We start from the raw sequence: 23,348 nt of genomic DNA, 5'->3' as shown, positions 1-23,348 counted from the left end.
CACCAAATTTTTTTGATCAAAATTCAGGAGTTAAATGATGTATTTATCTATTATTTATTTATTTGAGATTTAACTAGTGAAAAAATATTATGGATTCAACAACATGAATTCTATTTACTCACTAAATGGATAAAATTTAATGTGGTTAAGAGGTCTTAAACTCAATATTTCTTACTTTTTATACTTATACGAGGAAATCAATCCACCATATTTAGTTGGCAAATATTATTTATGATTCGATACTTCCATCTTGAATTTGATATTTTGTTTTTTATTCAAAATTTTCTGCGCACGTGGAAGTATTTGAACGAGGAAAAAAAATTGTCAAAATGGTTTTATTTCTTAGCAATAGATTTTTTTTTTTTTTTTTTTTTTTTTGAGAAAATTCTTAGGAATAGACAGTTGAGTCGTTAATTAATCTGGGGGGTTTATGTCTTCATCATGCCACATACAATCTATAAATAAATACAAACATAGAGCGGTCACGATTACGTATAAATCATTTGAAAATTCATTAGACTAGAGCTCCGTCCACGTAGACAGTAGACTAATGCCCTCTCTGGACTCCCAATTTAAAAAAGTCTTACTTGATTGGTATTTTTTCAAAAAAATTGAATTTTCTCATTGTAAGCCTCCATTCTATTTTTCTATATACATAAAATCTCGTCTCAAATGATGGAAATTTTATATTTTTATAAAAAATAAGATAATTTATTATCACAATTATGCTACTTTACTGTGAAACTTTTATCATCACTGTATATGATAATTTAACTTTTCTAGTATTTTATTTTTTTGAAGAGTAATTATAAAAAAATTGAATTTTGGTGACCAAATGTCGCGTTTAAGAAATGTGTTATTTTTTAGAGTTTTCCTCAAAAAATAAAAAATAAAAAAGCCATGAATTAATTTATATCCTTTATACAGCGATGGACATATTTGTATTAAACAGATTGAATTGAATTAGTTAGATTCGATTTTTAACAATAAAGTTTGTTTTTAGGAAAAAAAAAAGAAAAATCAGAACTTTTTTAGTAGAATATATAAATGGTCACTTAATTTACACTTAATTTTATTTAGGTCATATGATTTCAATTTATCATTTTTTAGTTACTCGATTTTAATTTTAGTTTCAACATAATGTCACTTTTTTTTATAATATATAATAACATTTTTTTGTCACAATTATGCTGCTTTTATAGAAAATTTTTATTATCATCCAAATACAATAATTCAACTTTCTTAATTCATATATTATATAATAACATTTTTTTATTCTATTCCATTTCTAATTTTTTTCCAAAAATAAATGCATAGCGTTGGAACCATATTGGAAAGGAGACCAAAATCATATATATATAGCAAGTATTTTTTCCCTAGAAAGTTGACATGTGGCATATATACTTGGCATTTTAATTTGACATATGATATACTTTTCCGATTAGGCTTCCACATGGCTTGATTTGGTTTGGATTTATTTTGAACTAAGTAAATTGGAGTAATAGTTAATTATTATTAAATAATAAATTATATTGCTTACTACAATTATAAGTTGAGATTCTTTTTTGAAATTCAGATGAGCGCTTATTAACTTTATTGTCCTCTATTCCTTTCTTTTAGTTAAAATTTAATAGCTATTGACTTTTTGAGATTTTCTACATGTTCGCGGATTAACCACATTTCTTTCTTGATAATCTCGGCTTCTTCAAGGAGTTGGGTCCAACTTTTAAATCTTTCGTTCCTTCCGTTTTTAGCTTGTGAAGGATTTGATTATTAAACCATTCATTTTTACTTATTAAACATGAGATAGAACACAACAAAATTAAAGAATTAAAAGTTCTAAAAGAATTAAAAAAAAAAAACTTTAGTTTGGCATATCAAGCATATGAGGCCTTTTATTTTTTTTTTATAGCTTTAATATGTTAATTTAACAATAAACAAAATAAAAATCAAATTGAGGTAAATCATAGCAAATAGACTAAAATTTGAACTGAAAACCAAATATTTTTTTCATTTAATTTAAGCATACAAAATTTTTAATTAGGCATATCATTATATCAAATTTATATAAAGTTGATGAAAAGACAAAAACAAAAAGATAATTATCTCATTAATTAACAATAAAAAGTGAAAAATTCAAATTAAATGATAAAATATAGTCATAAAAAACTAAAAATAAAGAGGTGAGCAACGGATAAATTATGTTTACTAATTCATAGACAAATTCAAGAGCAGCAATAGGAATATATATATATATATATATATATATATAGTAGACAAAGAAATGTATATATATATCAAAATTATAGTGTTATACTAAATAGAAAATGCCAAAGTAAAAGTATTAAATGTAGGAATCTCCAACTTTATATTTGATAAAGTTCAAAAATCAAAGTTTGCAACTCCATTGTTCATTTAGACTTAGAAATGATAAATTTAATCTCATCGGTCACTGAATTCTCCAACTTCATTAGAAGGAATAAGATTTTAGAAAATGAATAGGGAGTTCATTTATACTTCTGTTTCATTTGTTTTCGTAAAATAACTTGCTAAAAAATATTTTCCAAATGACTTATTTTCCGTTGTTTGGTTGTAATATTGAGAATTAGTTAAAAATATTAAAGTTTTTATCTCATAAAATCATAAAAAATATTAATAATAATAGAAATTTTATAATTTATAAATTTTATTGTTAAATATGAGAATAATGCAAAATATATATATATATATATAAATTATGAAAGTCGCCAGTGATGGTAGCTAGTAGTGGTGGTCGGTGGTAAATGATGACTAGTAGTAGTGACTACGATGATTAATAAATTAAAAAGAATATAGATCTATAAGGTTTTTTAATGTCCGGAAAAATATTTCTCTCTCGAAAATGGGAAGTTTTTTTCCTTAAAAAATGACTTAATTTCTTTTGACTAGGAAAATATTTTCCGTTGACTTATTTTTCTGAACGCCCAAATAATAAAAAATTGTGAAAAATATTTTATTGCAAGTTAATTTACGGAAAAAACGGAGCCTTAGAAATGATAAATCTAAGCACGCACTAAAAGAACAATTTTTATGATTGAAGAATTTATTGATTTCTAATGTTTATTCATTGAAATGAAATCATTGAATTATCTTAAATAAGAAAAGAAAGAGATAGATGGGTTTCAGCCCTTAAATTTAAATTTCAAAAAACTGTTTTGTTATAGATAATAGATAAAATTTTACAATTAATTCAATCAAATTATAAAAAATAAAAAATTTTATTAAATAAAAGGAAAAATGTTAAAAAGTGTATAAAAATTTAGAAAATTTGTAAAAAATAAAAAAGAAAATATTGAAAGCACAGAGTGTCAACTCAGCTTTTTGCTTCAAAATTATATATATATATATATATATATATAGATATAGTTTACTAATGAAAAACTATAAATTATTAAAAAAAAACAAGAAAGTAAAAAAGTTTTCAAAAATTTTAATGATATTAATTCAAGTTCTCTATAAATTATATTAAAAAAATAATTCTCTTAAAATAAAAAAAATCAATTTCAAATTCGCAATTATTTTAGTATTGTGTCACGTCAACACTCTAATATTCTAAAATTGTACTACACAAGCTTTGAAGGTTGAGCTTTTATATATATATAGATATATATAGATAAATAGATATTGATGTACCATAATGTTCAAGATTGTGCTTAAACAAAAGATGAAAACTTGTATCCTCTCGTATTATTTCTCACTCTATCTCTCTGCACTTGCATATATAACTTTATAATATTGATCTAAAAATTTATTTTGCGATATGGTTTTTTACTACTATATTCATCCACAATCTAATTAGACCATAAAGAAAGATTCTTTTTTTGATCTTTTCCGTGAATCCGCTAAAATTGTAATGCCACTTCCTTCTCATTGTGTTTTGTGGATGGGCGTCTTCCTTTCAGGTGGTGGGTGTAGCTCATGGTGGGTAATTGAGGCCATCAAGCTCAGAGACAGAACAACGTCTCCACTAATCTCCAAAGCTTCTCCAAATTCCCATAGACAACAACAGTATTAACGTCGTTCCTCAAGCTATCGTTGCCAATACACCATTATTATCAATCTAATTAGCTCCATTAATAGATGAGTCGATTCTCCATTGGCAAATTGCATCCTTTTCTACCACCTCGATCGGCACGGACTTTGATCAAAGAAATAAGAAAATGGAAAATTTAATCGATTGAGGAATTCCAATGTGATGGTGTAAGAGTTTTTCTTAGAAGAGAGAGCCTATGGAGCTAATTAAGCGAGTAATGTTTTCTTTAATGGGTTAGAGAAATGGCTATGGGAGAATGAGAGTTGGAAATTAAGAAAGATAAAGGTACATCAGGTGTAAATTTTGGAAGCTGATATTGAGAGTCAAGAGTGATGATGAGGAAGAGAAAGCTGAAAAAGGAACCAGGTTATTGTTATGTTGAATTTAATGGGAGAGTTCACCTATTCCTCGCCGGAGATAGAAAGCATCCTTAACTTGAGGAGTTTGAAGGAACTTGATGGGTGTAAACGGTAGGAGTGTGCATAGTGAGAAGTTCGCGAATTAATTACCAAACTTAGCTAACTCCTAACTAGCTTTTATATGTTAAATATTTATTTTTTGATATTCAAAATTATTACGAAAGTGAGAATGATGAGCCAAATATCTACTGTTAGTGTATTTCGGTACACTTACCTATATTTCTTGAATTCGACAATCTATGTCAATAAGGTAACAACTGCTTTTCAGAATAATTATATATATATATATATAATTTGATACAGCCAGTAATCTCCCTCTTGCTAATGATTGGTTTCAATTATATACTGATACCCATTATATATTTCAAAATCTCTATTTATATATTTATTTTATTATCTATTTGATAATAGAAACATATCAATACTCAAGTATTAATTGAAATATATTCAAATAAAATTAAAATTTAATTCATAATTACAAGTTCTTTTATATGTAAATTACTACTTTAAATATATAACTAAATAATTTTATAATCTTCAAAAAAAAAAAACTAAATAATTTTATAAATAAAAGTTATTTTCAAGTATTAGATTAAAAATTTTTAAAAATTCAGTTACTAATTAATTAATTAGTTAATTCTATTTAAACTTAAAGAATAAATAGGATACATACAAAAAATTAACACTTCATATTTCATCATTAATAATATATATTAATTAAATTATATAAACAACGTAAAATATATATATATAAACGAATCTTTTTAATATATATGGAATACAATTTATAACTATAAATTATAAACTATAAAATATTATGTACAACAATAATGAAATTTGTGGAAAAATGAATATTTTAATAATATTATACAATTTAAATTTTAAAATTTAAATAATAAAAAATATATAATAATAAAGTAATTAACCCGCGCCGCGCTTTACCTAGGTTTTCTTATAATACAGAAGTGGTGGGTTGGAGGGAGTACTTAATAAGAGAGCAAGAGAGATTTTCAATGATCTTTTGCCTCAATAATTAAATCTTAGTAAAGTGAAAAAATAAAATAAAAAACCGATGTCCTAACCTAAAACGTAAAGTGCTCGCCAAATGAAAAAAAGTTTTACAGAAGGCTTGCACGCGCACTACGCAGCCAATAAAACAGCGAGTAGCAGTAACTCTCTGTGAAATCCAAACAAGCAGTTGACCCTTCTGCAAGCTCAGGTTGACGCTTCCTTTGCTCGCATTTGCTTCTGTGTTTCTGTTCTCTTCTTCTTAATCTCTCTCTCAGGTAAAAGAGGAAGAAGAAGCAGAAGACACCTGTTTTGTAGACTCTGTAGATCCATCGAGATCCGCCGCAACGCAATCGCCCACAGAAATTTAGAGCTTTCTATTTTCGTCACATGCCAATTTCAATCTTTGTCTTACTAGTAGTAAAAAAGGTACGATTCTTTCAGATCTTCGGTTCTGTTTGTTTCCCGAGAATCAAAAATTTTTCTAGATTGTGATTTTACCTGAATGCAGTGAAATTGCATATATGTAATTATTAATTCGCGAGGAGGAGTTAATAGTAAAAAGAAAGAGAGAAGGAAATGAATTAAAGTGAGAAAAAGAGAAGGAGAGAGAGAGAGAGATGAATGTGAGCCATGCGTCAGTTCATCCTGTGGAAGATCCTCCGTCGACCGACGGTGGAAACAATAATAACAACGCTCCGAGAGTGAGGATGAAGGATGTACAAGGCATGCCTGGTACGAAAGGTGGTCTCGCTTTGCGAGTTTTTCAATTTATCTTCGCTGCTGCGGCTCTTGCTGTTATGGCCACCACCAGTGATTTCCCTTCCGTTACTGCTTTCTGGTAAACATCACTGTTCTTCATGAATTTTACTCTTTCACAGGTTTCTGTAGTAATTTGGAAGAATTTCATTAGAAATTGGGTTGGAGATTTGCTATAAATGATTTGGTTAGGAATAATGATAATAATGATTTGGTAAAGTATACTGATAAACAATCTATATCCCAGTATGATCTGGATATGAGAATAAGTGAATATCTCTTGCTGTTCTAAATAAGGATTGTATGTGGCAGTACTTTTTTAACATGTGTGGATAAGGTGTTAAGGTTATTATTAATTTTATAGGATGTTTAAGGTTCTGTTTTCCTTAGCATTTTGATTTCTTTGTGTTTAAAAGAGGGGAACAAGACATCAGCTCTCTTGTAGGTTCATTCTCTTCAAGGATTATGTGATAGACTTTTCACATTTTGATATCTCAGATGATATTCCGGCCCTGCTTCCACACCCAGCTTCACTTTGGTACTCAAGAGTTTTGAATGATACTATATAAATGAGTACTGGCGTGGTCTATTCTCTGTTTATTATGCATTTGAACCATGCCAATACTATGTACAATTGGATCTCCTACCCTAGTCTGATTTCATAACATTTTGAGAGCAAATCAAACACCTCAATGACACTAGTTCACAATGAAACTCTAGCAAAGTCTTTATGATATGCTTTACATTACTTAGTGATGGCAATGGGTGGTTTGTGCTTCAATCATTCCCTCTATTCTGAAAAAATAACCGGAAAGCCTAATTAGTTGTCTTGATGCCATGCATGCTGATGAGCAAGTTATTTTAGTCAATAAAATGGCATCCTGTGCTTTTATGTTTGTATGCTTGAATATCTTTGTATTTTGTTATAAAATCATGTTGCTGACTCTTTCGTGACATCAAAATATATCTGATGTATGTTATCCAGCTACCTCGTCGCAGCTGCTGGTTTGCAGTTTTTATGGAGCATTAGCGTAGCTATTGTCGACATTTATGCTCTCTTGGTGATGCGCTCCTTGCAGAATTATCGAATTGTCAGCTTATTCGCTGTTGGTGATGGGGTAAGACAATACTGAATACAAAAAATAGGATCTGTTATCTTGTGCATTCTGCTTACTTCAGTGGTATAATAGGCTGCTGGAATCAGTATTTTTGGTCTGGCTTGTATTTAGCAGTTATTCTAGTTAGTAGTGTAGGCACTTTGAATGCTAGATTCCACTCATGGACCCAGCACTTATTATTGGACTTTTACAGTCAAATGCGGCATTTCTTTATTATTTTGCTATCCAATCATTTCTTTTTCATTTATGATTTCCACTTTCAGAGCCAAAGATACTATTTTCATTACTTGCATTCTAACCATCAACTTTTTACCTTTTCTAAAATCACTATCTATTGTTTTGCATTGGGGAGTTGAATCTGATATATAGCAGAAAAAATCAGCAAATAGGATCTCACTAATATGCAGACTAGAATCAAGTCTAAATTGACTTGGACCAGATTATGTCTGCCTATAATTTTGTCCATGTCATGAAGAAGGCTTTGCTTAGAATTTTGTCAGATGTAAGTTCTTTTACTAGAAATAGTCATCTGGTGCTCAATTGAGATTTGAGGTACTCATTATTCTTAGATAACTGGTTGTTTTGGGCTGCGTTCTAAGCAAGAAGTCACGTATTGAGATTCATAGCCCTACATGTATCAGTGCCTTTGACCGTTAGTTGTCTAAAGTTAAGAAAAATATGATCAAGCAAAATTTTGATCTTGTTCCAGTTGTAGATGTGTCTACACCATGTTCATTCCATCTATTACTGCGAAATTAAAAAGCTGACTTGATATTGCTCAGAGATTTTCTCTATCATGTTTGTTCTTGTTGTTAACTTGAGTCCCAGAATATGAACAAATCCAACGTCTTTAGTACTGAACATGGAGGGTGATGAAAGCACCAATTTGCTTTTCTTCACTTCTATACATTTGGTAGCCGTGTGTTTATAACTTGTTAGTTTTCTCAATGGAAGTTTGTACTTCTTCTTGACATCTTGTGTTTTAATTGCGTGCCTATTGCCATGCAGATTACATCGACTCTTACATTTGCTGCGGCTTGTGCTTCTGCTGGCATCACTGTCCTTATTGATAATGATCTTGATAGCTGTTCTGATAATCACTGTGTGCAGTTTGAAACTGCTACAGCCATGGCTTTCATTAGCTGGTTCACTGCATTACCATCTTTTCTCCTGAACTTTTGGTCACTGGCATCAAGATGAGAAAAGGAAAAACAACTGTAAAATTAAAAAAAAAAAAAAAAAAGATTGATGACACCAGCCATTTGTGACAGCAACCCAATACATGTTCTTGTTTGATCTCTTTTGCCTGTTGTGTACTCCAATCCTCAAACACGGAACTTGGTTCTCTTCCTTAATTTGTGAATGTTTTTGTAAATTAGGATTGCAACGTAAATATTCAGAGGTTTATTTGTAGTACACAGTCCATTGTCTATTACTGAAGAAATCAGTTCGTTTGTCACTTAAAATTTAGACGTCCAAAGAAGGATTTCTGAAATGAAACAGTATGCCATTTGAAGAATGTGTTTTTCTCTCTTGTCGGTTATCCTTCCAGGCTCCAGTTTTGTTGAGAAGGCACCTGGCCTGCGTGGCTAAAACAAAATTATCATATAGATGTATTATGGATGATAATACATGGAAAATTAGCCACAAAATATTGCCTGGAACGATATTTGTGAAGTTGCGTGTTAGTGATGGCTATGCTTTTTGGCTGAATGCTCATTTATCTTTGTTCTGGGTATATACATATAATAACTGGACAACTACTATCAGCGTTTGGCAGTTGAAGTTGAGTGTATTGGATTTGGTTATGGTAAGCAATTTGCGGTGTCGTTTTGATGCTTTTACTGACGTCCGTAACTCGCATATTGAATGGCATGAGTTTACACTAGCTCTTGAAGAATGGAAGGATGGGTTGTTTCTATCTAAACCAATTCCATTCTGTGAATGCTCATGTGATGCTCAAACACTTCTTGAAGGAAGGTTTAGGTGAGGGGATGCAGTCTAACTGTAGAAGATGCTTATATGTAACGTTTACGCATCTTGTTGGAAGGTTAAGGGTATGTGCATACACAAACACGGATTAGATAAATAGATTACAATTTAACCATTTATTAATCAGATTTTTAATTTATTTTTGCTTAGTAATATTACATGGAAGGGGTGTTAGAGATAATTAAATTAATAGTGATTGTTTATGAATGTAAAAATATTTTTTTTATTGTTTTTAAGTTTGATATTTATGTGAAACATCTTGCTTGATCATATATATAGTGATTGCTTTCTTTAGGATTTCATGTGCTTTGTCTTTCGATGGCTCAAGATGTAGCTAGTGTAGCTTACATCCCTTAGTTCTTTATTTTTATTTTATTTTATTTTTTTTTGTTTTTCAAAGAAAAAAAAAAACAGCGATTGAATGGCCTTTTGTCGTAATAAGCTATTGATTAAAAAATTTATCTAACACATACCATCTAAAAAAATTGTTTAACACTTGCAACGTAACTGTTCGTGAATCAGCTAACAATTGCATAAATGAATCAGCTAAATGAAATGTCGTCTTTACCCTTTTGGAATGGATCTATTGCATGGTTGGATGAAACCCAAGTTAATGCCTTTTTCTAATCCAACCAGCTGTTGGTTAGAAAAAATATATTATATATCTTAAACTTTTTGCAAATGTGTGATCCCTTAATATTTATGTCTCTCAGGACTATAAGAAGAAGGTTTGACTAGCTTAACGTACGGACATCTCGCTCGGCACGAGAGTCATACTAGGAGAAGTAACAAAGAAGAAAGGAAGTAGCTAACGCTTAGTTTGTCTTTGCTCTTCCTTTTTTATATTCTCCCAATAGGTTTCGTTACTAACGGTTATAAATTGAAACCTAAGCAACCTGTCGTGTCCATTTCTAGTCTCAGCTTCATTGATCACGTGCTCTCTTCTTATTATATATACACCTCCATCCACCCTATCATTCTTACATTTAACTACTTTCAAAAATGTCTAGGCAAGATGATGATGCTAGACTCTATAATTGTTTCAACAAGTATGAAGAGATTGTCAAACAGGTATATTTATATTTTCCTTTTTATTTATATTGTACAACTTCATACTCCTAACAATGACTTCAAGTCGAAGTTCATTGATTTTATCTATATAATTTTACTTAACCGTCAAATTTTATATATTCAATCACTGAATTATTTTCATTACCTTCATGGCAAATCATGTTTACTTTTACAATGGAGCTAACTAAGTTGGATCTTATAACAGGTGATACTGCTTGATGAGCTTACAGAATCAATGGACCCTAGGAGGAAAACTGTATTCACTTCATTGAATAATTATCTTATAATAGAACAATTTAATTAGTTGTAATACTTAAAACTTGCAATGAATGAGATTAATCTATTTGATTTGGTTGCAGAAGTGCAGAGGTAACAACAATGGTGGGAATGGGTCTGTACTTGAGCGCGAAAGCTTTGATCAAGTGATTGTGAAGACAATAACAAAATATCTTCATGATCTTAATACAAATACCATTCATCCTGATGACAAACCATCTTCTGATCGTTGATGCATATTATCTATGTATCTATATATAAAGACAATAACAAAATATGCATATTTTGTAATTTCTTCCCTGTTGGATGTCGTTAAAAGGATTAAGAGTTTGAAACTTAAAATTAACCATATTAAACACACGTTTCCCTCAAAAGAGAGAGAGAGAGAAAAAAAAAAAAAACGTTCCCTGTCTGCATAAAATGTAGAAATAATGTAATGATTTGAAAGTGACTAAACACTTTTAAAATATCATTGAAAGGAGTAATAAAACCATTTGCATAGGCCTAATGTTAGCCTCCTTTGTTGAAAAAAAAAAAAAAAAATTAAATTTTGCTCAATCCCACATCGGGGAGAAAAGCATGTGAAGGCGGTGGATTGGCTATAAAAGGAAGCCAAAGTTTAGGTTTATTTTATACTCCAAGGGATTTCAAAAAACTTGTTTTAAATCCCTAATATAAACACATTCAAGTGTTTTTGGTGTGTTTAGAAACCTAAACATTGACTTCCTTTTATAACCAATCTACCACCCTCACATGCTCTTCTCCCCGATGTGGGATTTAGTTTTGCTCAATCCCATATCGGAGAGAAGAGCATGTGAGAGTGGTGGATTGGCTATAAAAGGAAGCCAGGGTTTAAGTTTCTAAACACACCAAAAACACTTGAATGTGTTTTATATTAGGGATTTAAAGCAATTCTTTTGGAGTCCCTTGGAGTATAAAATATTTGGGTGTTTTGAGGGTGTCAGGTAGAAAAATATTTTGTAATTGTGGTTGTAACAATTTGCCGCATAGTGAATATTTTTCTTGATTATCGTGTTATTTATTCTCTTTAATTTCTCAGTCATTATTTTATTTTGAAACCAATCCGAAAGGCGGAAAAATAGCGATTTTCCCAACACCTAAGCCTCGGCACTTCAACTAGCGAACTTAAATTAAAATGATATACACATAGCCGTACATCCCAAATTCATTTACATACTACATTTATTTTATGCTTAATATATAAATTCACCTTCGTACTTTTCACTAAAAACCTTATGTCACCTCAACTTTTATTTTGACCTATTAAATACTTTAATTTATTACCTCTATTCCATAACACTTATCATATTTAGAATTTCACGTCTCTTAAGAAAATTATTAAATTTGTATAAGTTAGAATAAATTATTGAGTAAATTCACTATATTACTCTTAATTTAATACTAATTCTTTAAAAAGAATCATTAAATTGAAGTCATAATTATTGGTCATAACAAAAGGTAAATATGGAAAAAAATGAGATTTATTATTTTTTAAAACCACAAATGTGACAAGTATTTTGGAACAAACTATTTTTTCAAATGTGACAAGTATTATGGAACAGAATTAGTATGAAATTGCATATATTAAATACTTTACTTGACGCATTAATACTCTAACTTGTAAATCCATTATACACTTATTGAATAGTTAAAAAAAATATAAAAATTATTACTTAAAAAGTTATATTAAACACATATCAAATCTATATCTTATACATAAAAGTAAAAATCTCTAAAAATTATTATTGCTAGTATGACAAGTTGTGAGATTATTACCAAAAGTGAACTTTAAAATATCATAAAGTCGATTTTAAAGTTTAAGATGCCACAATATTTTTCTTATTAAATTTTAAGAACTAAAATGTATTTGCCTTCATTTTATTTTAATTATATATACAAGCACCAAAAATAAAATATTTTTTTACATTATGAAAATAAATGTAAATTTTGAATTTATTGAAGGTTACATATGGAGTTTTCATTAGACTATACATATTAAAATACAAAATAAAAAAATTAGCTAGAGCAATCCGTTCTTTGGCAGCTTGGGTGAATGGTTAATCCATCCCCCTGATTTTGTTTTGCAGTTATCGTTAATGGAATGGCAGTAATATCTCCTTCAAAAAATAAAAATAAAAAGATTTAACTCAAAATATTAATTGTTTTGTAACTCCTTCATGACAGAAGGAAAAAAAATTATTAATTAATTAAACAAACATTCATATGAAATACAAATATTGTATTGGCCAAAATAATTTTAACTTTGTACAGGTGTTAAACACTTTGACAGATTCATAAAAAACTCAATAGAAATTACATTTGAAGAACATATGTTCAAACGATAAAATTCTCTTACATATATTGACATATCATAGAGCTTTATAAAATATAAAAATAAAAGACATTAATGGTAAATAAGAAAAAGAATAATCCTAAGAAAAAGAAATCTCCTCTATGACAGGCAAAATTAATTTCGCATTTAATAAAAAAAAAGTAAAATAAGAAAAGAAAGGGGAAGCAAAACAATTCCAACTTTGAATTTGAGAAGAAAAGTAGAAGGAAATAGACCAAGGAGAAGGAAATAATTTCATTCCACGGGAACTTATTTATGCCTTTAAAATTATGAATTTTAATAATATTACACACATTTTCACATTAATAATAATAAATTTTTTTGACTTGTATATACAAAATATTAATTTGATGAATAGTTGCCATAATTTTTGGTATAGTATTTTTTATAATTATCCGTAACTTAACAAATTGAACTATCCAATGGAAAAAATCTGTAAAGTACTTTACAAGGTAGAGTAAATGGTGAATTTATGCTATTCTCCAATAAAAATAATCAGAAAATTCCCAACTCTTCACTTTCTCACGAGCAGATTTTTTATCTATTCAATAATTTATATATTTAATGTCAGTAATTAAAAACACACGACAAAGACCTATTATATACTCAAATGTATGGAAGGAAAGAAATTTGCAAGAATTCTTGAAATGCAAAAACAAAAGCTTGCATTGTAGGTACAAAATACTTAAAACAGCAACAGTGCAACAATTAAAGACCTCATAAATACAAATCTTGGTGGCAAGGAAAAATCCATGCAAGTACTAGCAAATGCAATTTAAAGGGTAGTAAATAGCATTGGAGGTCAAATAAATATCCACACATTTCGATGAAATCCTGGAAAATATTTGCAGCAGAGCAGAAAAAGGCTAAACATAGAGCTCGTGACCCCTTGTTTGTCTACAACTCCTAAAACAAGGATTGAATGCTAAAAAAGAATGCGAAAAAAAGAAAAAAGAATGCAGAATCCTTTTGCTAGTTTCTGTTTAAAGTTTCAACAATAACCTGAAAAAGGCAAAGAAACTTTCACACCATATATGTACATGGATAAGGCAAAATCTGAGTGCACTAAATAAAAATTAATTAAATTAATATAATGCAAACCTGGAGCTTGGGTTTAAATATTACAAAACTTTTCCTTTTTTTTTTTTACCCTGATTTTCAAGATTCTCCAACCATTTCTTTTTGCATATTCAACTCTGGGAGGTGGAGAAGTAGAGGATGGCATTAAGTGAATGAAATATCATCACACAAAAGACCAGTTTACAAAGGAGAATGCAAGACAATGAACTGTGTTCTCATCTGCAGCTAAGACCTTCCAAGCAACGGCTTGCTCATATGAGACGTGACGCCCCATTGTAGACATGCAGATTCCACCCGGTAAGTAAGCAAATCCCTGAAATTAACCATAAAATTTAATGAATTAGGACATCCAAATAACAGCATAATTCAAGTACTTTCCCTAGGATTTCTGAGAGGGACTAACTTATGGTTCAGGCTTAAACAATCAGTAGGCTTTTAGCAACCACCCGTTTCAGACACAAACTTTAATTCCGTAATAAATGTTCATGGCTCATCAAAGGTTGAATGTCAAATTTTAATTATTTCTTAATACAAAAGGCACAATATACAATCAGCCAGACTGCAGTAGCATATAACATTTCCACATTAAAATTACCTGTTGCATTAACTTTGCAAAATCTGCACATAGTGCCTTGCGTCCAGATTCATCAAATATCTTATCCAATGTGATGTCTTGTAGAGCCACTAGAGTTGTCTCGAGCATGTCTAGCCCAGCTTGATTTGCAAAGATGAAAACCGGCAACGACTACAACAACATCAGGAAAACAAAATAAGGATTAATAAAAATGTTCTAGATAAGATTATGAAGTAATTTACTCAAAAAGTCATGATAATGATTGTAGCACATATGTTTTTTAATGAACGTAAATGTACCTTCAAAGAACAACATAAAATGGCATCTTGATGTTGCCATAGATGTTTCAACACTGAATCTCCCCCAAGAGAATCTGACCTCAGCAAGTCTGCCCCTAAATAGAAACTGAAGACAAAATTCTGTCAAACCCTTATAAATTATGGAAGATGTCCAGCTTGATAGTTCAGCAAGACAGGAAAATATACAAAAAAGAAAATCTCAGTTGTCACTGAAAAATATTATAATTTCTACTACATACATGATAAAAAAGATTCAAGCAGAACTTACCTGTAACTTTGGCAGATCCAGTGAGCTAATGTAAGAGCTTCAGGGGAACCAGGGGACAACTTAGGTCCTATAGCTGGGCTCAATCCTGAAGGAGATATGGCCATGGCAACCCTCTGAACAGAAGAAATCACACTACGGACATATTGACGAGCCATGGTGGCAACATTATCCTGTAAATTGCTCTCAAAGGGGAACTGGAAGGCAATAGTCAACACTGATCGCGTAATATGAGATGATGAAGCATCTCCTGAAACATGATTTGTTGCAGGTCCCACTTCAAGGCTAGATGTAAGATCCAAGGTGCGAGAAGTATTTAATGCATCCTGTGTATCCTTCTGTAGAATGACACCAGTAAGTAGACTAGAGAAAAAAAAAAGTTAAACATAGATACAAACATACTGTATAACCCTAACTCAGGACACTTCTTCTTTCCAAGTGGTACAGCTTATGAGCTCCATCAATATAAAGAATTTTATATGGTTGCTTAAAATTGAAAGTGGAATTTTGGACTGAAAACTAAAGCCTAACCTCTTGTTTATTTCAACAATTACATCAACTTAACAAGGAACAACCATGGAACAAGCATATGCAACGTAAGAAGGAAAAAAGAAAGATTCATCAATCTGACTTAACTGTTTTTGAATCTAAAGGAATGATGCGGAAACCAGAAGGTAATAGTGGAGCATCATCAGGAAACATTTCATCAATTGGAGCAAAAACAAGTTCTGAACAGGCACCAACAGCATTCTCATCAATACCACTGCATATCTGTCCAAAAGAATGAAAATGGAAAGCAGTTAAGGCACATGCAAATGGTTACAGCAAAATCACTAGGCCTCTGAGGCTGACCAAGCCAGCGCAACAAATAGTACCTCAAGAATTCCCCATAAATCAGTTCTGGTAAACTATGGAGGAAACATATTCAACAAACCCTTCATAATAGTCCAAGGGTAAAAAAATGAACCTAGATCCTTTGACCTAACTTCCTCAACAAAAAATAAACAAGTCTAACATTGAACCTGTTAAAAAACATGTGAGATGGGAATTGAGAAGCATTTGACCCCAATTGACATACAAAGTCAAGTAAACCAGGGAAATAAAACTGGCTAATGGCTACAATCACAGAAAAACAATGCCTATGACATACTACTAATAATAATACCTGTAAAAGATGAATGTCCCTTGAAACAAAAGCATCTTCTTGTGCAAGAGAATGGCCTTCCAGTCGAATTACTTCAAGTAACTAAAACAGTTTAAGCACAAGACGTGAATGTATGAAAATTGTAATGACACGACATTTACACTTATCACATTACACTAAAAAATATAATGTAACAAGAACTACATACTTCTTCATGTTCAATTGTGTGGCCAAGTGGCATAATGATTTGGCTCCCAGTGAACCTTGTGGGCCTCATTCCAGGAAATGCATATGAACCAGCTTTCAATGATGCAGCAGAATAGGCATCAACATTAAAATCAGCCCATTCGGAACGGTGCTCTCTTAGGAAGCGAACGAGAACAGCAGGAGGAACATTCTAGCATGAACGAGGGCATACAGAAATTTAATCAGTTCTGAACCCAAGGATATACTACAGTAATATCCTTTCGTTTAAGCATGCTTGATTACTTCGAGTTCCAAGTTTTCATTAGAACTGTTTATCCAAGTTCCCGGTATATTTTGCACAAAAGCAACGGAGAAATAAAGGTTTGACTTTATAGATATTTGAGACTGAAACATGATATAAAATTGTTAAGAGTAGCAGGAAAGTAAATGAAAAATAAACTGACAGAAAAAAAATAAAAAAGAGAGACACCAATTTCATTCCGAATTTTTCTTCTGAATACAAATCATAGTTTTGATATGAGTAAGATAAATACCATGTGCCAGAGAAAATTTGCAGGACAAAGAAAAGAGAGGAAAAACATTAGCCTATTTTCTTATTTAGACTTCCTAGAAATGCAGTCGCGATAATCAGGCCACAATGAAATTCGCAACAGTAGTTTCATAACTTACTTGAAGTAACATGGAAGCTTTTGCACAGAGAATCCCTCCAAGGAATGAAAGAGAATTAGCAGGATTAGTACTAATGCCCAAGTTCTTGGTTGAATTAACAGCAATTATTACATCTTCAGCGCCATCACAACTCATCAGTGACCAGCCATCATCATTAAAACCATTGATAGCATCATTAAAGCCTCTATAGAAAATGCAACAGAACGAGAGCACTCAACATCAGTTTTGTATTCACAAAATAAAGGCTCCTGAATTGAGAAGAAATTGACAAACAAAAACATGATATACCTGCTTAACCTTTGGCTAAAAGTTCTCAAAACAGCTGGTTGCCTGCCTAAGCCATACACCACCTCACCACTGGTCTCCTGAGCTATTTGCCTTATATAACGTAATGCCTTCAAAGAAACAAATTAATTAGTACCCTCACAGGAATAGGGAAACTGGGGAGAACAGGCTGTATTGAAACTTGTCACATGCCTTAGCCAAAAATGCATGTAAAGGGGTGGAAGGAGGGAAGGAGAAAAGACAATGAAAGCTAAAACTTGACTCCATATTATGGCATACCAATAGATTAATAAAAAAAAAACGTATGCCTGGGTGGAAATTTCTACTTTTCTCAAAATAAAAACAGAGGACAAAAAAAAGTGTATACAAAAAGGAGTATATGCCTAATCTCAATACAAGTCATAATTTTCATCCTGGCAACTTAGCATGCCTATAATTGCTCAATACCTATCCTTTAACCATGAATACTAAAAAACAGAAAAAAAAATTGATTAGGAAGGGTTAGATACTCATTGGGTTTGCTATGTAGACTTAAAACCATAAGATTCACATGGAATTTGTTTGAAGAAGGTGGAATACCACAAATCACGCATGCTCTCTTTCTTAAGGAACCAAACCTCAAAAATTAAGCCAATATGATGTCCAGCAAGCTAAATCAACTCACCGCAATTGTGATTTTCTGTGCCACTACTTTTGATGATTCATAAAGAGGCCTCAACACCTCAGGAACGCTCCAAGCCTGAAAGTAATGTGAAGTAAGAAAATCAACTTTTGTTTAGACATTAATTTAGCACACCATTTTCAAAAATTATACCTCAAGATTCAGGTGATCCACTATATGGATAATTGACCCTCCACCCTCACATGGCCTTATCAAATAGCCACTGGGAAGTATTTCAGCCCTCACAAACTGAGAAGCAGCTGCTGCATTTGGACCAGCACCGGAACCAGAAAGAGATCTCTCACAGACCTTAAAATATAGACAATCTAGATAATTAGATATATAAATAATAGAAGCCGTTGATCTCCAAAATTTAAAGTTAGAGTTATCTATTCGATATACATGTCAAAAGTCAATTATGCATTTAAGAGTAAATCACAGTGTGTAAAAGACATGCATACCACAAGACTGCCATTGTCTAAGCTTGTAGTATATCTCAGAGTCCAGAAATCCCGTGCAGGAGCCAGAGTAGTTGGAGCATATATCTGAAGCAATTTTTGGATAGTTGCTTTAAAAGGAAGTAAATATGCATAAACATCAGCAGAAGTCAAGATCTCTAACCATGGGTGTTTACCTGACTGTATACTAGTTCAATAGTTCCACCATTCCCCGCAGGAAACATGGTGAAAACTTCAAGGCTCCTACAATCCCGGAACCAAGATGGGCGATCTTTAAGGATCTCTGCAATCTGTACTAACAAATGATAAGACAAATATCCAGCACAAACAGCAGAAACATCTTGAAATATTCATGACATCCATATACGTGCCTTTGTAGGTTCTAAGCTTACAAGACCGCAAGCTCGAGCTGCCACTCCACTGCAACTTTGCGAAATGGCAAAGATCCCAACCGAATCCGGACCAGGCTGTCAAAGAATGATTCTTTCAGACAAGCCTCATTATCATGAAGGGCATGTAAAAGAAAATTGATTGACAGAAAGCAAAATGAAACACAGAAGAAAGTGAAAAACCTTCATCCCAGGCATCTGGACCCAATCGACAGCAGTTCCTGTAGCCTTTGAAAGGAACTCTGCCAACGTCTCCTCTGCAATGGAGAGGAGTCTGCCAAAGAAGACAAGAAATAAAATTGATCTTAGTTACTAGCAAGCAGAGAGACACACACAGATGTCACATGTAGAGGTCAACAAGATTACCCAGCAGGGTTATTGGCATCTCTCATTGTATTCTGAGGAGTGGTAACAACAGAGTCACAACTTGCATCAGTTGCTGCTGGGGCCTGCAGAAGAATCAATTTAGGAATAATGTCCATATATATTAAAGAAAAAGTGCAGAGGAGTTAAAAAAACTAAATCCCTGGAACTTAATTAGCATACTGTTGGAGGGGATTGAAATGCCAAAACAATAACTTGAGCAAATATAGAAAGCCTATGAAAGTAAATCAGGATATAAAACAGGAGTGCACTTTAGCCTACATAAAAATATAACATAAACTAATGAAACAAATGGAATGTAAAGCTTGAGACTTTTGTGCCACATGTTAATCCATGTTTAAAAGACTAGCTATATAGAATTATTTCTAGGGCCTCACTCGAATATTCGATTCCATCCATAACAGAATCGACAAATTAAGTCATATTAAATGCACATTTCACACTTTTTAAGTCCGTGACTAAATATTCGATGAAGAAGATCAGCAAGCATGACAAGTGGACACTATAAAGATACAAACAACTTACAGTTTGCAATTGTTGCCGCATGTACCCATTCTCACATACTAGCTGGGACACCTGTTTCTGAAGGCGATCATTCTCCTCCATTAACAGTTTATTCATTGCTGTCAATTTTCTGTTCACAGTCTGGAGTCTTGAAGCTTCTTTTCTTTGCTTCTCCCGACACCTGCACAGCCAAACACTATTTTTTAGTTATTAGCTTCCAGGAAAAATCCAATTCATCTCTGAACAGATTTGGCTTAGTATCAAATTTGTTTTTTTTTTTTTTTTTCATGCCAACTATAACTTCACCCAAAAAAAAAATCTAATTGAGAAAACACAACTGATAGTCAAAGTAAGCAATCTGGGATCAGAAATTATAGGCATAGCTGCATTTCATACAGCTAGTACTCTATCTAGACACAATCAGCCTCTGCTCAAGCTCACAACCTCATTCAGCGATATTTGTACTTAAATTTCTAAAGCTTGTGAAATGAAACTAATATTAGCTTAAGTTAACATTTCCCAAATAAGAGAAGAAAAAACTCTTCCTTGGAACCAAAAAAAAATTATGACCAAACTCTAATGTATTTGATATATCAAAGAGATATAATCTAGGACTTAAAAAGAGCCATCAATCAAGCACTCCAAAATTTGATTATATAATAATTCAGCAACCGAAGTGACTAGAAAAACAAAAGCAATCTATAAATTTCACTTTAAATTATATCCACTAATCTTCACCTGCGATTTTGAAACCAGACTTTGATCTGCTTGGGCTCGATATTAGCCAAAATGGGGCACTCTCTGATCAACTGTTGCCTTCGCAAGGAGCTAGGCTTAGGGCACTCAGAGTATACTCTTTCAAGCGCCTCCACTTGCTCCGCCGTGTACCGGACATACTTTCCACTATCAGTAAGGTGTTTATTTATGCTTCCACTACTGCTCTCTCTGTGCGCCACCGCCATCGCCATTTCCACCACAGGAAAAAAAATAAAAACTCCAAAATCCACCAAACTAAATAACCAAACAAAACAAACAGCTAGAAAAGGAGAGAGAAGCGGCAGTTGTTCTGGGATTTTGTTCCTCTTTTTTTATGGGGCTTATGGGTTAAGATTCTTTTTCGTTCTTAGTAAAGTCCGTTCCTTTAAAGATGTGTGTTTCTGTCTTTGTTTGTATTTGATAGAGAGAAAGAGAGATTTTTTAGCTTAACAAAGAATCTTGAGACTTTAAAAAGAAAAGGGTAAGAATTGGAGAGTAAGGTAAAAGCCAAATGAAGTTGGGTTTTGCAGAGTTAAGGCCAAAGGCTAAGATATATACAGACACAGAAAATCTGTATGTATTCTTGTTACAAAATTAAACCTTTCTTCTCTCCCCTTATTTTGTTCACCAATCTCTCAAAAACCCATCATTCCTTTTTAACCCAAAAGAAGAAAAAAAAATTCAAACCAAACAAGCTTCAAAATTTTAAAAAATCCAAACTCGAACCAAATTTTTCCTCTTCAAATTTCCCCCTCTCTCTCTCTAAAAAACAAAAAAACAGCTTCTTTTTTGCTTCTGTTTTGCGTTGATCTCAAATCTAAAGAGAACAGAAACCAGAACAAGCTAAAGCTAGCTCTCTCGGCAACAAGAGAGCCCAATTGGGTGTGGCATTAGAAAGAAGAAGCTTGAGGATAGTCAAGAAGAGGAGAAATGGGGAGAGAGAGAGCAACCCTAATTACCATGACTTCTCGAAACAGTCTATAGAGAGAAAATGGAGAAAGGTTTCAATAGAAATATTAAAGAGAGAGAGAGAGAGAGGTGACAGTGAGTGATCTGTCTGAGATTGAAGCAGTGTGAGGGAAAAAAAAAAAAAAGAAGAGAGAGAGAGAGAGAGAGAGAGCAGTTTCATCTGCACGCAAACCGACAAACTTACCAGTTTTCTTAATAATTTCGGCGCATTTACATACTTGTCCCTATACTTTCTCTGAAATGACATCTTAGGCCCAGAGACTAGCTTTTACTTTCTTTTTCATATCTTCCGATCCTAGATTAGATTCTCTTCAAATAAAAATAATTAAATTTTCAACTGGTACTTACTTGGTTAGTTTCGAACCGAAAAAAAAAAAGTACTACTTGCTTAGGTTAAAAAAAAGAAATTAATAACATTTGCATCAATTTTAATTTTTTTATTTTTTAAATACTATATACATACCACGCAGAAATAGATTAAAAATAATTACTTATCATTAATAAGCATAATATTTTTAAAAATCACGTGAAAAAGAACTGTCCTAAAATATCAATAATTTCTTGGCAGTCATGCAAATTTAGCTATGAATAAATTAGAATAAAAACAAAAAATTCATATTAGCTGATCCCAAACAATTTATAATTAAAATTTAATTAGTATTTTTACTTTGAATGTATTTATGGTTAAATAAGTTAACATTTCAAATACAGTGTAATTTATTCATTAAATAAATTAATTTTATTTTGGATTTATTCGATAAAAATAATTATTTTAATTGTGTTTAGTTATTAGTTATTTGAATAGTTTTTCATACAACATTAAAAGTTAAATGCTACATGAATTAACTTTATTATCTTAATCTCTAAAAATTAATTTAAACGCTATAAAAAAATATAGTTATGGACAACCTTTTTTATTATATGAGAGTTTATAATTGGATTGTGATAGTACCGTGTTGATACTACAGTTACCTATACTTGTATGTTTGGAATTAAAAGGTTTTGGATGTCCAAATCTTTAGCTTATGATAAGTGTATAATAATAGAATTAGAAGTTTTGGATTTTGAATTGTAGATAGAAGTGAAGAATAATTATCTTTTCTTTTTGTTATTATTTGGAAACTGAGTTTGCAAAGTTTGACAGCAGTTTTGTATTTTTGTGGAGAGCCAAATGCCTAATTGGCAATATGTGACAAATTTTCAATGGCTTTTGGCTTTTGGCTTTTGGGTTTCTATGGAAACAAAAATTATATTTGTATACATAGATTGGAGAATGAGAGATTATTATTGGTTAATTAGATTATGAAGAGGAGAGGGGAAAAAGAGGGAAAGGTTCATATTTATTTGAGCATCTTCAACATAAAGCAAAAAAGAACTACATTCATCTTATGTGGAAACTTCTAGGAGATTTTTCTTCCCTTTTTATTTTTTTGGGATTCCTTTTATAATTAGGAAAAAATTTTATTTATGAGTTCTCAACTATTTTTGGATAAGTAACATTTTTTTTTTCTTTATTACCTCAATCATTTTGGAAATTTATTTTCCTTATTATGAAATAGGTATTCAATAATTAAATTACTAGTTTAAGAATATGTTTTTTTTTTCATTATAATAT

The 23,348-nt window shown here is 31.5% G+C and overlaps 3 protein-coding genes across 4 annotated transcripts; 2 read left to right on the top strand and 1 right to left on the bottom strand.

The window, feature by feature from the left end:
• The first annotated feature begins 5,510 nt into the window (after positions 1-5,510).
• LOC105628086 (CASP-like protein 5A2) lies at positions 5,511-8,895 on the top strand. Of its 2 annotated transcripts, XM_012209425.4 has the most exons (4): positions 5,511-5,928; positions 6,011-6,340; positions 7,244-7,376; positions 8,385-8,895. In XM_012209425.4, exons 2-4 carry the CDS (start codon positions 6,120-6,122, stop codon positions 8,574-8,576), a joined length of 546 nt encoding a protein of 181 aa, XP_012064815.1. In that variant the 5' UTR covers positions 5,511-5,928; positions 6,011-6,119; the 3' UTR covers positions 8,577-8,895. The 2 variants fall into 2 exon arrangements, with proteins under 2 accessions (XP_012064815.1, XP_037493246.1); XM_037637318.2 differs by lacking the exon at positions 5,511-5,928 and having other exon boundaries at positions 5,935-6,340.
• Positions 8,896-10,370: 1,475 nt separating this feature from the next.
• LOC149498844 (uncharacterized) lies at positions 10,371-11,071 on the top strand. Its single transcript, XM_089715345.1, has 3 exons — positions 10,371-10,439; positions 10,645-10,695; positions 10,799-11,071. Exons 1-3 carry the CDS (start codon positions 10,371-10,373, stop codon positions 10,946-10,948), a joined length of 270 nt encoding a protein of 89 aa, XP_089571471.1. The 3' UTR covers positions 10,949-11,071.
• A 2,954-nt stretch (positions 11,072-14,025) lies between these two features.
• On the bottom strand, positions 14,026-21,837 carry REV (Homeobox-leucine zipper family protein / lipid-binding START domain-containing protein). The gene is made up of 18 exons (XM_012209426.4): positions 20,747-21,837; positions 20,030-20,189; positions 19,487-19,569; positions 19,304-19,394; positions 19,103-19,198; positions 18,908-19,021; positions 18,735-18,818; positions 18,427-18,582; positions 18,277-18,351; positions 17,616-17,722; positions 17,328-17,511; positions 16,660-16,848; positions 16,473-16,553; positions 15,944-16,078; positions 15,311-15,645; positions 15,043-15,148; positions 14,765-14,914; positions 14,026-14,482 (listed from the first exon to the last, which is right to left on the bottom strand). The coding sequence occupies exons 1-18, from the start codon at positions 20,974-20,976 to the stop codon at positions 14,333-14,335; spliced, it is 2,526 nt and encodes an 841-aa protein (XP_012064816.1). The 5' UTR covers positions 20,977-21,837; the 3' UTR covers positions 14,026-14,332.
• Positions 21,838-23,348: the final 1,511 nt, after the last annotated feature.

The sequence above is a fragment of the Jatropha curcas genome, chromosome 1 (genome assembly GCF_041381405.1).
Source record: "Jatropha curcas cultivar XTBG-Jc1 chromosome 1, XTBG_Jcur_1.0, whole genome shotgun sequence".
NCBI classification, from domain to species: Eukaryota; Viridiplantae; Streptophyta; class Magnoliopsida; order Malpighiales; family Euphorbiaceae; genus Jatropha; species Jatropha curcas.
This window is presented reverse-complemented; position numbering and strand designations above follow the sequence as displayed.